Raw genomic sequence first — 17,234 nt, 5'->3', positions numbered from 1 at the left:
AACAGCATTTGAATGAACAAAGTTTGTGTAACCAGAACTGGGACAGGAAATACAATAATATCTCCCTCTTACATTGAAGTTACATGTTATGTCATTTCATTACAATAACCACGTACTGCTAAGTCGCTTCAGTCATGTCTGACTCTGTGCGACCCCATAGACGGCAGCCCACCAGGCTCCTCTGTCCCTGGGATTCTCCAGGCAAGAATACTGGAGTGGGTTGCCATTTCCTTCTCCAATGCATGAAAGTGAAAAGTGAAAGTGAAGTTGCTCAGTCATGTCCGACTCTTAGCGACCCCATGGACTGCAGCCCACCAGGCTCCTCCATCCATGGGATTTTCCAGGCAAGAGTACTGGAGTGGGGTGCCATTGCCTTCTCCGAATAACCACGTGAGCTTTCTCCAAATCTCAGAGGAGAAAAGAGTGAAGCTAAGGGGGGTTCAGTGACCTGTCCACCATTCCTCCCTAAGCCTGAAACTTGAATCCAAGCACTTTGATTCAAAACCTGTGCTCTTTCTGCCTTACTACTCTCCCCACCTGTAGGGATCTTTAGCTCAGGAAGCCAAATCCAGACAAATATTGTGTGGTGGTAAAACATACCCGTAAAATGATAGTGTTCTGCGTTGGTGACTCAGGCAGCTTAAAATGGAGTCATTCTTTCCCAAGACACCTTTTTGTTTTGTTTTGTTTTCCACCTTAAGCACAGAGGGAGGCTACACATTTTGGTCACAGTACCCAAGAAATAAATATCAGTGTGCTTCCATTACATTCATTCTGTGTATTTGTATATATTAGAACAGGAATCACCAGCAGAGTAAAAATGATACCTATCATTTGACTAGACCCAAAAGTGAGTTTTGGAAAGGATATTTAAAAATATTTAAAATATGGCTTATATTGCATATTAAGATTTAATTTGTTTATAAAAATCTTTGAGGACAATCAAACAGATTGCATTTTAATAAATTAATTGAGGTTTTTCTTTTCTAAATAAAAACTTAATGTTACCACAAGGTTCCTTTCTCAAATGAAATATAAACCTGTGTGGGTACTATCCCACAGATGTCTTCAGATGAACACTGCATGTGGTTATATATATATAGGTTTTATATATATAGGTAGGTGTCCCTCTGATTTATCTACCACTTTTCTTTGAAAATAACAATAAAAACAAATACCATATGTGGGTGGAATTAAGTGTTTTTCACAGCAGTACTTGAATTTGATTGTAGTCCTCACTCTTCTCTGTTGGTGGGGGCAAGAAAAATATATGGTGAACCCTGGGAAATAGAGAAATGTAGTGAGAGTGAGATGCTTAGCTTTCCCTGCACTGTTTCAGATTGAAGAAGCCCTTGTCTCTATTCTCAACCTCCTCCTCCCTTTCCGAGCTTAGCACCCATGTATTTTATGACACGCACTTCCCCCTCTTTTTGGTACCTACCAGGGGTAGAAAAACTCTTGTGTAAGGCTCTGAGAATCAACTTCAGCATTTTGTACCCCCTTCCCACATTGCATGTCCTCAGCTTTGCCCTGGATTGAGGCCATGTCCAATGGGAATGGAACTTCTTGTCCCTGCCAGGCCTCCATACCAAAGTGAAATAAGATGGTATCTCAATTTTTCAGCAGTTTGGCTAGCTCAGCGCCCCAGAACATAGCCATGAAATCAGAAGTAGGGTGGAAAAAAGGCCTCAAACCTTCGCATGCATATGTCTCAAAAATCATTAGTATTCTTTTCAACCATAAAGACAGAAGCCCTCAGGCACAGCCTGTTTATTGCAATTTATAGACAATTCTGCTTGATTATGTAATGCATGTATTAACCCACTGGTGACTGGAGACAGCCCATCAGTAAGGCTAGGAAGCTGAGAGTTCTCTAGCAGCTGGTGTGCCTCCAGCAGCAGGGAGAGGAAGATGGGGTGCTGGGCTGTTCGATGGGGCTCCACCATGTGGCTCCATAACCCCTGAGGTGATCACAAGGTGCTGCCTCCCATCATAGTAGTCACTGGTCTTCACAGTGAGTCTCAATCCTCAAACAAAGGATCTATGTGCTTCCGAAGCAGAATTATTTGGTGTATTTTTACAGAGACATATTGGAGAAGGAAATGACAACCCACTCCACTATTCTTGAGAATTCCATGGACAGAGGAGCCTGGAGGGCTACAGTCTATGGGGTTGCAAAGAGTTGGACACGACTAAGTGACTAAACCACCACCACAGATTTCTATCCCAGATATTTTGGGAAAAGAATAATGCATGGTAGTAATGAATTAAGCTTCAGTTATCTAAAAAATATTTTTGCAAAAGTTCTCATTTGGTGATAACTCAGGATAAATGAAACGTTAGTAAATAATGAATATTCTCCCTTTCTTGTAAATCCATAGTACCCTCCACATTTTCCATTAAGTTCTTTTCCAAGAAAAGTGGAAACTTAATGTATTACCTAAATTCTCAATATAATGCTGTATTTGAGCAATGCTGTATTTGAGTTTTGGGTGTAAGCCAGAGACAATTCCTGTTGAAATAAATAATCTTTTGCAGACAGTAAATAGTTTTATATTTCTTCCTGATGTTCTCTCTTGTACTTGGTTGTAAAAAGTTGTCATCGGACAGAACATCTACCTTCCATACCCCTGGGCACTATGAGCACAGTATCACAGTCAAAGAATGAGAAAGACAAGCAGCTTCAAGAATCAGTCCAAAGGTACCAAAATCAGCTGGTAGAACCACGTCAACAGGTGAGCTGTTAGTAATTCTTTCCAAAAGCTACCCAGATTCTTGAGCGTGAGTACAGATTTCGTGCATACAGACTAACTAAAGTGGTTTACCCAAATAAATGTGTAGCCTCTTTTTTTCTTCTTTTTTTGTCACCTCCTTTTCATTTTGGATCTAAGGACTGTTCTAGAGGTGATCACAGGTACTCCAGGGATCCAGAAAGGGAAAGGACTTCTTCAAATAATGCTGTATTTTTATATGTGATAATATAAGTCCATCTCCACAATAGTGTGTGAGAAATAAGGGAATATATTTCCACTCTAGGGTGTGCGTACAGCCTTGTAGAGGTCAGCCGGTATGTCAAAGGTCACACAGTCAAGTTTGGGACTCAGATGTATATGACTACAAAGATTATGCTCTTTTTATCTCATTAGGCTTCTTCCCTGAGGGTAGATGTTTTGAGGTAAAGAGTTATTCTTTTAAAAAATACTAGCCTATAAATACAGGAACTTAACGTCTTATTTAATTGTTAAGAAAATTCAATAAATAAAACAGTATCAGTAAATATAGATAACCATGACAATTGCAAGTGAAAGAAAAAGTGGTGTGCAGAATTACTGTTTTAATCTCTTAACTAATAAAGTAATTGCATCCCTTTCTGTAGATTTAGCACCCAAGTTCAGCATTTTTTAATTGTGTTGCCTGTCAAGTTCCTCAAATAGAAATTGAGGAGGTCAGCAGCATATGTCCAAATGTGTTGACTCCTGTGTGGATGTCAGGAAATAAAATGCTCATTTGAGTAGAAAATTCCCTTCCTGAATTGGGAGTTAAGACACTCGGGCTTACCACCTGATTATTATGTGTGTTCCTGGGTTCATGGAAAATAAACCTTCTTTTCTACCCCAGCTTCATCTTCTTACCTCTCTACCTTTGCTGAGGATCTGCTGTGCAGGTCAGCCACCACCTGGGGTCATAGACAACAAACACTGACTCTCCCCTTTTAGCCTGAAGTCTCAGAGTTTCTTTGGGGAAGAGAGTGAAAGTCATTTGGAAACATATTCACCTAACCAGTCTTCAATCCTCAGAGTTGCTCAACATTTTACATATCCTAGAGTGTCTGCTTTTGAGTTTTATAACAGGTCAGACATAAAGATATCATCACTGGTTGTTATTTTAATCAGATCAGATCAGATCAGTTGCTCAGTCGTGTCCGACTCTTTGTGACCCCATGAATTGCAGCACGCCAGGCCTCCCTGTCCATCACCATCTCCCGGAGTTCACTGAGACTCACGTCCACCGAGTCAGTGATGCCATCCAGCCATCTCATCCTCTGGCGTCCCCTTCTCCTCCTGCCCCCAATCCCTCCCAGCATCAGAGTCTTTTCCAATGAGTCAACTCTTCGCATGAGGTGGCCAAAGTACTGGAGTTTCAGCTTTAGCATCATTCCTTCCAAAGAAATCCCAGGGCTGATCTCCTCAGAATGGACTGGTTGGATCTCCTTGCAGTCCAAGGGACTCTCAAGAGTCTTCTCCAACACCACACTTCAAAAGCATCAACTCTTCAGCGCTCAGCCTTCTTCACAGTCCAACTCTCACATCCATACATGACCACAGGAAAAACCATAGCCTTGACTAGACGAACCTTTGTTGGCAAAGTAATGTCTCTGCTCTTGAATATGCTGTCTAGGTTGGTCATAACTTTCTTTCCAAGGAGTAAGCGTCTTTTAATTTCATGGCTGCAGTCACCATCTGCAGTGATTTTGGAGCCCAGAAAAATAAAGTCTGACACTGTTTCCACTGTTTCCCCATCTGTTTCCCATGAAGTGATGGGACCAGATGCCATGATCTTAGTTTTCTGAATGTTGAGCTTTAAGCCAAGTTTTTCACTCTCCACTTTCACTTTCATCAAGAGGCTTTTGAGTTCCTCTTCACTTTCTGCCATAAGGGTGATGTCATCTGCATATCTGAGGTTATTGATATTTCTCCCAGCAATCTTGATTCCAGCTTGTGTTTCTTCCAGCCCAGCGTTTCTCATGATGTACTCTGCATAGAAGTTAAATAAGCAGGGTGACAATATACAGCCTTGACGTACTCCTTTTCCTATTTGGAACCAGTCTGTTGTTCCATGTCCAGTTCTAACTGTTGCTTCCTGACCTGCATACAGATTTCTCAAGAGGCAGGTCAGGTGTTCTGGTATTCCTAGCTCTTTCAGAATTTTCCACAGTTTATTGGGATCCACACAGTCAAAGGCTTTGGCATGGTCAATACAGCAGAAATAGATGTTTTTCTGGAACTCTCTTGCTTTTTCCATGATCCAGCGGATGTTGGCAATTTGATCTCTGGTTCCTCTGCCTTATGTTTTATTTCTTACTCTCCTTAACACCCCTTTTATTTTTATGAAGGAATTCAGCACATCTTGAACTGGTTTTATCTTTATTGCAGTCTCTGGATTTTTTTTCCTATAGAGGATAGCACTGACCCTTAGATAGTGAGAGTGTATGTCATGAAGTCTTAATTACCTTTTTCTGTTTAGGATTGGATGTTTTATTCATCATCAAGGTAGAGATTTTGATGGAGGCTGATGAAATAACAGATTTGAGCCATCCATTCTACTTATTCTTTCTTTCTTGGTAGTCGGTTTTTTCATAAAAACTTGAGCCAGGTTTATAGATTCCGTCTGTTTCAGATATAAACAAAAAAGTTTAGCAGTACTTAAATAGAAACCTACTCCAAACAGTTCAAAGGATGTTAAGACTCATCATCTTCCCTTCGCCTGCTTTTGTGAAAACAATCCTCACATCTTTAACACGCTTCCAGGGTTCAGGGTCCTTAACTGACCCTGTTTTTGTGGTAATCAAGGAAAAATTTGGTTAGGGTTCACCTAACCATAGGAAACCAGTTAATTTTTTTTAATTGGAGTTAGTTGAATTACAATATTGTGTTAGTTTCTGCTGTACAGCAAAGTGAATCGATCGAATATATCCACATATCCGCTCTTTGTAAGATTCTATTTCCACATAGGACATTACAAATATTGAGTAGAGGTTCCTATGCTGTTCAGTAGATTCTCATTACTGGTCTGTTTTATATATAGTAGTGTATATACGTCAATCCCAGTCATCCAATTTATCCTCCCTGCCCCTTATCCTCTCGTAACCATAAGTTTGTTTCCTATATCCATGGCTCTACTTCTGGTTTGTCAATAACATTTACACCTTTTTTTTTTAGATTCCATTCATAAGCAAAATCATATATATTTGTCCTTTTGTGTCTGGCTTACTTCAGTCAGTATGACAATCTCTAGATCCATCCATGTTGCTGCAAATGGCATTATTTTTTTATTTTTTATGGCTGAGTAATATTCCATTGTATATATGTACCACATCTTCTTTATCCATTCCTCTGTTGTTGGCATAATTTTGAGGTGGTCATTAAACTCATACTTGCCCTTGGAGCTGTCCTGTGCTTGGCATGGTGGGGAATAAGTGAAAGTGAAGTCGCTCAGTTGTGTCCAACTCTTTGCAACCCCGTGGACTGTAGCCCACCAGGCTCCTCCATCCATGGTATTCCCCAGACAAGACTACTGGAGTGTGTTACCATTTCCTTCTCCAGGGGATCTTCCTGACCCAGGGATCAAACCCAGGTCTCCCACATTGTAGGCAGACGCTTTAACCTCTGAGCCACCAAATAACTCTAATACCACAATGTAAGCCCCATGATTGTAAGGATAGTTTTGGTTTTGTTCACTGTCTATTACCAAAAACACTGCCTGGCATGTATTCAACAGATAGTTGTTGAATCATGAAATAAAACATGACCTTGGATAATATACAGTCCCTTTGAGGACCAAGTCTGACAGCTATTTAAAAATTAACAACCACTGTAAACCAGTGCTAGTTCAGTACTTGTCTGATCATGTGCTGTGCTTAGTCGTTCAATTGTGTCTGACTCTTTGTGACCCAATGGACTGTAGCCCATCAGGCTTCTCTGTCCATGGGGATTCTTCAGACAAGAATACTGGAGTGGGTTGCCATGCCCTCCTCCAGGGGATCTTCCCAACCCAGGGATCGAACCCAGGTCTCCTGAATTGCAGGCAGATTCTTTACCATACTGCTGCTGCTGCTGCTGCTAAGTCACTTCAGTCATGTCCGACTCTGTGTGACCCCATAGATGGCAGCCTATGAGGCTTCCCCGTCCCTGGGATTCTCCAAGCAAGAACACTAGAGTGGGTTGCCATTTCCTTCTCCAATGCATGAAAGTGAAAAGTGAAAGTGAAGTCGCTCAGTTGTGTCCAACTCTTAGTGACCCCATGGACTGCAGCCCACCAGGCTCCTCCGTCCATGGGATTTTCCAGGCAAGAGCGCTAGAGTGGGGTGCCATTGCCTTTGCCGATTCTTTACCATAGCTGAAACTAAATCAGAAGTTACAAGAAGATAGGGAGGGTGGCTTCATTCAAAAAAGTTTCATAAAGGAAGTGACACAATTTGTATCTTAAAGTCTATTTAGGGTAAATAAAGGGAAAGAACAGGGCATTCTAGGTGAGAAGAGCATTATAAACAAAGACCTGGAGATGAGCACGGGCTTTTTCCTTCATGGAACCAGTCTTTTAAATTACATGCTAAACTTTCGTATTTTAAAAAATAAACTCAGCATTTCTGTGACATGCTTGTCTTTTAAAAACTGTATAAATCATTATAAGATATGGTAATTACTGAATAGAGGACCTCTGAAAGGTGAGCTCAGTTCCCCTTTCACAAAAATTATTTATGAAAGTATTCAAAAACTAATTTGGTAATAGCTGTTTGATGCCAGAAAAAAAGACTCAAAACCATCCAATATTCAATGAGAATTTACTTTGTTCCTGACTGCTTTTTAGAAGAAGTGCTGTTAGACTATGACGTAGGAAGGGTGGCAAAGTGAGAAAAACAGGGCATTGGTGCCATTCAGGTTCAGTGCACACACTATTCAGGTGTAGGATAGACATCACTGGAAAATCAAGTAATGGCTAGTGTATTACCATCATTCCACTATATCTATCAGTGGTGCCCATTCTCTCAATATCAGGAAATAATGAGTTGCATGCCATGAAATTATGGTTTGCCCACCTCCTGTTCTCTCTTCCTGCCTCTGGATACCAATGTTCACTTATTCGTTGATTAAATCTGGGGAGCAAATATAAAAATGGCCCAAATCTGCATACTTCATTTCTTACTCTTGCATTTCCGTTTTAATGGCAGAAGGCATCTTGATCTGGAAAACAAAGAGTTAACTTGGTAAATCAAAAGCCTTTCAGGATCTTCGATTCTTTGGTTGTTGGTTTTGTATCACTGACAACCAGGGAGGATGGAATAATGGTAGGAAGGGTAGTATGATGGTATTAGTATCAGAAATCAGCAGCTGCAGTGTCTTCTCCACCCTTTTTGCATACTACTGGTATGCAGAGTGACAAAGTCTAGATTCTAGGTGCCCCACTGCAGGATGCCCTACTTAGAGAAAATTCACAGTGGGTCAGAAAACTGCTGGTAGAAGAGGTACCTCAGTGATTAGATCTTGTCCTCTAGGGAAAAATTAAACATGTTGGTTCAAAGCTACTATCATTTCCACAGGTGGTATTGTATTTAATCCTCACATTACAGTTATAACAATTATAACATCAGAAAGAGAGTGAATTTCAGAGCAATTCAGTAAGTTGAATCAGTCATACATCTTTAAATGGTGAAGTTAACTTTGGTTTCCTTTTTGCCTAATTCCAACACAATCTGCTCACAATCTCATATGATAAATATAGTCAAAAAGGATATGAAAACATTCACAAAGGCCACAAGCTGATGTAATGCAAATCATATTTGTTAAGAGAAATGTATAAGTTCATAAACCTAGTAGGAGGGCTCAAATACAAGATGTAATTGATAAGTTGTGCCAGCAAGCCAAGAGCCACTTTATAAATTGTGCTTCTGAAGCAGCACATTCTGCTTCTTCTCCTCTCTGAAGAGATGAATGAGTGTTCCTCACTGTGCGTTTCCGCGCTCATTCCTCATCACCTGCTGTTTTCTATACCGAGTGACAAGTGACACCTGCTGGCCAAGTAATGAAGCATTTTCATTTTTATCATCACTCTTGATTGTTTAGCTACTAATTGGCCCATCAGCTAGATAATTGTCATTCTGTTTTTCAGTAAACCTAGACAAGAATTTTAAAACCATAAGACAGAGTAACAGAATCAAGTCCTCTGCATTTGAGGATTTGGCAGTACTCAATTTTGCCCTTTTCTTAGTTTTCAGTTCAGTTCAGTTCAGTTCATTCACTCATTCATGTCCGACTCTTTGCAACCCCATGAATCACAGCACCCCAGGCCTCCCTGTCCATCACCAACTCCCGGAGTTCACTCAGACTCACGTCCATCGAGTCAGTGATGCCATCCAGCCATCTCATCCTCTGGCGTCCCCTTCTCCTCCTGCCCCCAATCCCTCCCAGCATCAGAGTCTTTTCCAATGAGTCAACTCTTCGCATGAGGTGGCCAAAGTACTGGAGTTTCAGCTTTAGCATCATTCCTTCCAAAGAACACCCAGGGCTGATCTCCTTTAGAATGGACTGGTTGGATCTCCTTGCAGTCCAAGGGACTCTCAAGAGTCTTCTCCAACACCACAGTTCAAAAGCATCAATTCTTCAGCACTCAGCCTTCTTCACAGTCCAACTCTCACATCCATACATGACCACAGGAAAAACCATAGCCTTGACTAGATGAACCTTTGTTGGCAAAGTAATGTCTCTGCTCTTGAATATGCTATCTAGGTTGGTCATAACTTTCCTTCCAAGGAGTAAGCGTCTTTTAATTTCATGGCTGCAGTCACCATCTGCAGTGATTTTGGAGCCCCAAAAATAAAGTCTGACACTGTTTCCACTGTTTCCCCATCTATTTCCCATGAAGTGATGGGACCAGATGCCATGATCTTAGTTTTCTGAATGTTGAGCTTTCAGCCAACTTTTTCACTCCCCTCTTTCACTTTCAAGAGGCTTTTGAGTTCCTCTTCACTTTCTGCCATAAGGGTGGTGTCATCTGCATATCTGAGGTTATTGATATTTCTCCTGGCAATCTTGATTCCAGCTTGTGTTTCTTCCAGCCCAGCATTTCTCATGATGTACTCTGCATAGAAGTTAAATAAGCAGGGTGACAGTATACAGCCTTGATGTACTCCTTTTCTTATTTGGAACCAGTCTGCTGTTCCATGTCCAGTTCTAACTGTTGCTTCCTGACCTGCATACACACTTCTCAAGAGGCAGATCAGGTGGTCTGGTATTCCCATCTCTTTCAGAATTTTCTACAGTTTATGGTGATCCACACAGTCAAAGGCTTTGGCATAGTCAATAAGGAAGAAATAGATGTTTTTCTGGAACTCTCTTGCTTTTCCATGATCCAGCGGATGTTGGCAATTTGATCTCTGGTTCCTCTGCCTTTTCTAAAACCAGCTTGAACATCAGCAAGTTCACGGTTCATGTATTGCTGAAGCCTGTCTTTGAGAATTTTGAGCATTACTTTACTAGCATGTGAGATAGTGCAGTTGTGCGGTACTTTGAGCATTCTTTGGCATTGCCTTTCTTTGGGATTGGAATGAAAACTGACCTTTTCCAGTCCTGTGGCCACTGCTGAATTTTCCAAATTTGCTGGCATGTTGAGTGCAGCACTTTCACAGCATCATCTTTCAGGATTTCAAATAGCTCAATTGGAATTCCATCACCTCCACTAGCTTTGTTCGTGGTAATGCTCTCTAAGGCCCACTTGACTTCACATTCTAGGATGTCTGGCTCTAGATGAGTGATCACATCATCGTGATTATCTGGGTCGTGAAGATCTTTTTTGTACAGTTCTTCTGTGTATTCCTGCCACCTCTTCTTAATATCTTCTGCTTCTGTTAGGTCCATACCATTTCTGTCCTTTATCAAGCCCATCTTTGCATGAAATCTTCCCTTGGTATCTCTAATTTTCTTGAAGAGATCTCTAGTCTTTCCCATTCTGTTGTTTTCCTCTATTTCTTTACATTGATCGCTGAGGAAGGCTTTCTTATCTCTTCTTGCTATTCTTTGGAACTCTGCAGTCAATGCTTATATCTTTCCTTTTCTCCTTTGTTTTTCACTTCTCTTCTTTTCGCAGCTATTTGTAAGGCCTCCCCAGATAGCCATTTTGCTTTTTTGCATTTCTTTTCCATGGGGATGGTCTTGATCCCTGTCTCCTGTACAATGTCATGAACCTCAGTCCATAGTTCATCAGGCACTGTATCTATCAGATCTAGGCCCTTAAATCTATTTCTCACTTCCACTGTATAATCATAAGGGATTTGATTTAGGTCATACCTGAATGGTCTAGTGGTTTTCCCTACTTTCTTCAATTTAAGTCTGAATTTGATAATAAGGAGTTCATGATCTGAGCCACAGTCAATTTTAACATCACAATTTACAGTCTTTTCTACTTTCTATTGTTCAACAGGACAGCTGTGTCATAATCACACATATGGAGTATTGTTTTAGGTCCATTTCATTCAGGGATTTTGGTACCACTTTAAATACACTTAATGCCTTCAGATCATTATAAGGCAAATGATAACTTGATTCCTTGATGAAGCCTACTCTGTTTACCCATTTGTACCACTGGGATGATTCCCTGGAGAAGGGATTGGCAACCCACTCCATTGGAGAATCCATTAACAGTCCACTGCCTGGAGAATTCCACGGCCAGAGGGACCTGGCAAGCACAGTCCATAGCGTCTCACATAGTCGGACATGACTGACTGACTAATACTTTCACTTTTTTCAAAGTCAGTGGGTAGTATAGTATATTTATATAATCAGTTCATTTGTGCAGACGTGCTGTGTTGCTTGTGTATTCTCTGGGTCCTCTGGGTTAACCTTCTCTGATTAATGTTAATTTCCCATCTGGAGCCACAGTCTAGGCTCTCTCTAATCTGACACTAGTCCCTTGGCGTAAGTTTCTTCTCTTCTGCAGGATTCTCTCCCTGAGCTCCCGCAGGTTCCTCTGTGTTCTCCACTTCCTTGATGCCGCATGCCTCCATTCCTGACACTTTGTCTGAGTGCCTTTGTTCCCTAGTCCTTCAGGGTCCAAAATGAATGTCATTGCTGTGTGAAGTCTTCTCCCATTTCCCTGCTTGTAGAGATATCTCCTTCTTCCACTTCCCCTTACCCTTCCTGTGTGTCTTTCTTAAGGACATATTTCACTTTTTAAAAAACTTTTATTTATATATTTGACTGCTGCTAAGTCGCTTCAGTCATGTCCGACTCTGTGCGACCCCAGAGACTGCAGCCGACCAGGCTCCCCGTCCCTGGGATTCTCCAGGCAAGAACACTGGAGTGGGTTGCCATTTCCTTCTCCAGTGCATGAAAGTGAAAAGGGAAAGTGAAGTCGCTCAGTCGCGTCCGATTCCTAGCGACCCCATGGACTGCAGCCTACCAGGCTCCTCCGTCTTTGGGATTTTCCAAAGGGTGGGGTGCCATTGCCTTCTCCATATACTTGACTAGGTTGTGTCTTATTTGTGGCACGTGGGCTTCTCTCTAGTTGTGGCGCACTGGCTTTAGTTGCCCCTGTCAGGTGGGATCTTAGTTCCCCAACCAGGGATCAAACCCGCATCCCCTGCCTTGGAAGATGGATTCTTAACCACTGGACCACCAGGGAAGTCTCCGTGTTTCACTTTCTACCTGGTATTATAGTTAGTCATGTGTTTTATCTGTCTCCTGTGTTTGACTGTAAGATTTTTGAAATAAGGGAACATGTTTATTCATCTTTGTGTTCCCAATAACACTTAGACCTGAACCTTTTATATAATAGATGTTTGCCAAATGAGTGAAGGGTTGAAGGAACAATTTGGTTTATGCAGAATTCTTCACAATTAGATACAAAGATAAATATTTTTCATTGGATTGGTTGAAGCTATATAGGTTAGACTTAAAACTGTCTACATCTATTCTTGGACACCATAATGTTCTCACACTTGGTCAAAATGAAGTGTTGGCATTTGAGTGGGAGTATAGAGACTATATTTGGATTTCATTTGTCACATTCATAGTCTTTGCATCACATGAAGAGCCTTTGTAAAATTCCATGCCTGTTGAGAAAACTCAATAGCCTTCTGTTCTTTCATGGTGCTTGCATGGACACAAAAACTGAGGCCGTGTGGTCTGACAGTTCCCACAGTAAGTGTACAGTTTAGCAGTAAATGTAAGGCAGAGAAGGCTCGCTGACCTTTTAGCTGTGTTTTCAAAATGAAATGGCATATCTGAGCACAACTTTATACTGAAGACTGTGAACACATTTTCTCATTTAGAATATAATCTTTTTAATGTATCATTGTTGTATAGGATGCTGAGATTTCTAATCTGTATACTAAGGAGCTTGATGCCTTAGAAAATCTATTTGTTTATCAAGCTTTTCAGCCTCCTTACATAAACTTCCATGATCTAAAATTTATGACACCTAAGCTCTTATGACACTCTGTCTAACAAGAGGCTGATGATGCTCACTGTAATTGAAATGTTTTACTTTATTACTCTTGTGACAAAGATCTAATTTCTCTGTGGTGATACCTGTCATTCCAAAAGGGATAATGCATGATACGGTCACATCTGTGGGCCCTGTGTTCGCAGTATAGCAAACAAGCTACTATTGCTCATGAGGAACATGTGTGGAAATTCCTTGAGGGCAGATATCATGAGTTCACTTCCTCATGTATCTCCCATCACTACATCTGGCTCAGTATTGGGCACAGTAGATGTCCAACAGTAGCTCTTCCACTCCTTAGCTTGATTTGCTTGTCCACATTCTTTTCTTTTCTCTTGAATTTTAATTGACATACAGTGTTATAGTAGTTTCAAGTGTATACCATAATGACTCAATATTTTCATATGTTACAAAATGATCACCACGATGTTTAGCCACCATAGAGAGTTGTTAGAATATTACTGACTGTATCTCTTGTGCTGTACATTGCATCCTCTTGACTTATTTATTTTATAATTGAAAGTTTGTATCTCCTAATCCCTTTCACCTATTTTGCCCATTTCCTCACCATTTTATCCTCTGACAGCCGCTAACTTATATATATGAGTCTGTTTCTTAATTGCTTTGTTTGTTCTTTTTTTTTCCTCTTAAATTCCACATGGGTGAGATCATGTGATATTTGTCGTTCTCTGTCTGACTTATTTCACTTAGCTTTATACCCTGTAGGTCCATCCATGTTGTCACAGATGGCAAGAGTTTGTTCTTTTTATGGAAGAGTTGTTTATAAGCTGACCTCAGGTCTGTTTGATGTCACTAGTCCTTGATCCTAGCACACCCCTCCCCCTTCAGCCCAGTAAAAATGGGATTAAACTAGGTATTTGTGAATATCCATTTAATTTTATCTGTTTGCAATACAGGAGATCTGGGTTCGATCCCTGGGTCAGGAAGATCATCTGGAGGGAGGGCATGGCAACCCATTCCAGTATTCTTGCCTGGAGAATTCCATGGACAGAGGAACCCGGTGGGCTACAGTCCATGGGGTCGCAAAGAGTTGGACACCACTGCGCAACTGACGCTTTACTTTTTACTTTCACTTTTGTCCAATTTTAGAGCCTATGAGTGTGAGTTGCCCATCTTCATTTACAGGGTGTTAAATTTGTAATGCCTGTATATATTTGTTTTATTTTGAATACAAACATGAGGTTTCTGGAGCAGAGCAGATCTATTATTTAATTATAGCAAATAATTACTCTGATTCCCTTTTGTCCTAATTTGTACCCCTGGGGCAGTGGATGAGATGAGGCAGATCATATGTTATCCTATATATACTGGAGTTTGTATCATCAGCGAGAAAGTTGGGGGGAAAAAATCTGGTTATTTATATAAGAGAGGGGCAGCCTCCTCCCTAACTCCACCTTATTGCCTGTCAGACACATACTTCTTTGCTCTTTGAGAAGGATCCTGGATTCTTACTGTTACCCTATGGAATATAAGTAAATCTCTTAGGGGAAAGATAAGACTATCTTCTTTAGCTATGCTTGTACATCCTCAGATCTCATTCCTTCCTTAACATGTAAATACATACCTCTAGGAGGGTAAATCTCTTCAGATACTCTCTCACTAATAATTAGTCATAAATTAAATTCTAAAATTTGTTCTTCTAGGCTAGGTCTAAAGTTTTGGTAAAATTTGATCAGAAAGCCTTCATAGTACAGAAACATAAAAATATTGTCTCTACAGTCCCACTAAGCGTGAATCTAAAATTAAAATGTAGAATCCTCTGTCTTCCAGGGCCGTGAGTCTATGATGATCAGGTCATTTGTGTAAGAACTTCACATGTTTGTAAAAATTCAAATTCCTGAGGTCTACAGCAGACTGACTCAACAAGAGTCTCTGAGACAGAAGCCTTGGAATCTGCTTTTCTGTCCAGCTCTCCACATGATTCTTATGCACCACAGCCTTTTTTTCCTTTATTCCTGACTTTAAGGACCCTCTGTTTTTCCTGCTGGCAGAGATACTTCATGTTCTGCAGCTTTTGCTATTGAATCTGTGGTTTTCAGGACTTTCCAAAAATGGAAAGAAATGTAACAGTCTTTCTGGGAGAGTTTATGAGTATCATATAAAAATAAATACCAATATTAGCAAGCTTTCTAAGGTGATGATGAGTCTCTGAAATCTGAAGAGGTGATGGTGATGATAAAGATATTACCACTAGCAAACAACCATTCATTAAGTAACTGAGACAGAATTTGAAATGGATTAGCTATGTTACCTAGATTTCTGTTTTACAAAAAATGCAAAGATGTGCTGCCATTAGTGGTATTTTTCTATTCAAAATGTAGTTGAGACATTTTTGCTGTGTATTTCTATGATGTCTGAAGTTCTTTTGTAGAAACACAACTCTGAAATGAATATAAAAAGAGGAAAACGAATGGAATTAAAAATTTTTATTACAACTTCAGTGATGTGATTAGTCATTCAGGTTAAAACTCACTGTAATAAAACTTTTTATCAAAAAGTAATTATCTTTAAGCTAGCACCAAAAATGATACAAACCCAAATGATGTAAGTGTATCATACCTTGTTACTAGGCTACACTCAATCCATTTCTCTATATCAGGAATAAGACACTGGCATTTAATATAAAGCATCTCAAATATGTGATAACATCTGACAGGTAATGAAGAAGTAGTCACATTATGAGTGCAGAATAGAACTGTGGCGGTGTTTCAACAGAGAAAGAAATGAGCAATAGTCTCTGGGAACATCTGTTTATCCTGTTAATCACCAACATTTTATTGAGTACCTATAAAGTGCTAATGGAGAAGGAAATGGCAACCCACTCCAGTACTCTTGCCTGGAGAATCCCACGGGCGGAGGAGCCTGGTGGGCTGGTCTATGGGGTCACAAGGAGTTGGACACGACTGAGCGACTTCACTCACTCACTCACTCAAAGCACTAAACACTGTGATGGGTACTACAGATAAAAAATGACTTTCAGAGAGAGATACAAGTATTACCATGACTATGACACAATGTGATACATACCGTGATTTCTGCTATAAATATATGGCTATATAGATGTAGCATCTTCCTGTTCTTTTCCTGGGAGTCTTGTAAGAGCAACCGGAAAACAGAGAACAAAAATGCAAACTCTAGTTTCAGTAGAGCTAGGAAATATATACCAGAATACCCCAGGGCTGCCCAAGGCAGTCAAGATAATGCAAGAATCCCACAGGAGGAAACGGAGAGAAATGGAAGAAAGAGCCCAGCAATAGCACTTCTAAAGAATCAACACAAATACACTTACTAAAGAAGGGTTCATCTGGAGATGGAAAATCTATAGCCTTGGAACTTTACTGGACCTGCTTGGGTTCACAGAAGATGTGGAGTGTACATGAAAGTACTCAAAAAGCCATGTTTGCAGAAGATGAGAAAAAGAATTTCTTGGGGAGAAATGAGAAAAGAGATTTTGCTTATGGAAACAAAAAAGAAAAACTCGCCTAGACTCTTATCCTCCACCTACCCTTCCTATAGAAAACTCTGGCAGATAGATAGTCTGGGAAAACCAAACTCTTATAATGGTGTGTTTAAGATACTATGATAGCAGCTAAATATCTACAAAAAAAGAAAAGACTATCCCGGTAATATATGAATATAGCACTATATAAATATGGATGTCAGTTTTTAGGGACACAGTTAAGGGCAGTGTATCCTCAACAGTCCCTTGAAGCTCAGATCCAGGGCTCTGACCTATGCAGAGCTATTGCTAATGGTCAAGATTTGTTCCAGATGCTGGAAACTACACGTGGAGAAAAAAGGGTCTCCAGAGAGGGGAGATGAGGGCTGTGGAGACAATTTCTGATACCATGGCACCCTTCTATTGCTCATAAGATGTTTGCTTGTAATTGCTTGTAATTTTGCTTGTATTGCTTATAATACTTCATTGCATTATCTTGTACTGTTCAGTCACTACCAATCATATACCATTACTGTATGTCTAAACTGAAAGGGACTCC

General features: G+C 40.4%; 1 protein-coding gene across 1 annotated transcript in view; it reads left to right on the top strand.

Moving 5' to 3' along the window:
- Positions 1 to 17,234, top strand: part of MORC1 (MORC family CW-type zinc finger 1) — a 161,156-nt gene that overhangs the window by 92,521 nt on the left and 51,401 nt on the right. The window contains 1 exon segment of the mRNA XM_059887296.1: positions 2,597 to 2,735. Coding sequence (XP_059743279.1) covers positions 2,597 to 2,735 — 139 coding nt within the window.

Source organism: Bos taurus, chromosome 1, assembly GCF_002263795.3.
Source record: "Bos taurus isolate L1 Dominette 01449 registration number 42190680 breed Hereford chromosome 1, ARS-UCD2.0, whole genome shotgun sequence".
Lineage (NCBI taxonomy): Eukaryota > Metazoa > Chordata > Mammalia > Artiodactyla > Bovidae > Bos > Bos taurus.
Note: the sequence above shows the minus strand (reverse complement) of the source record. Positions and strands in the feature narration are given on the sequence as shown.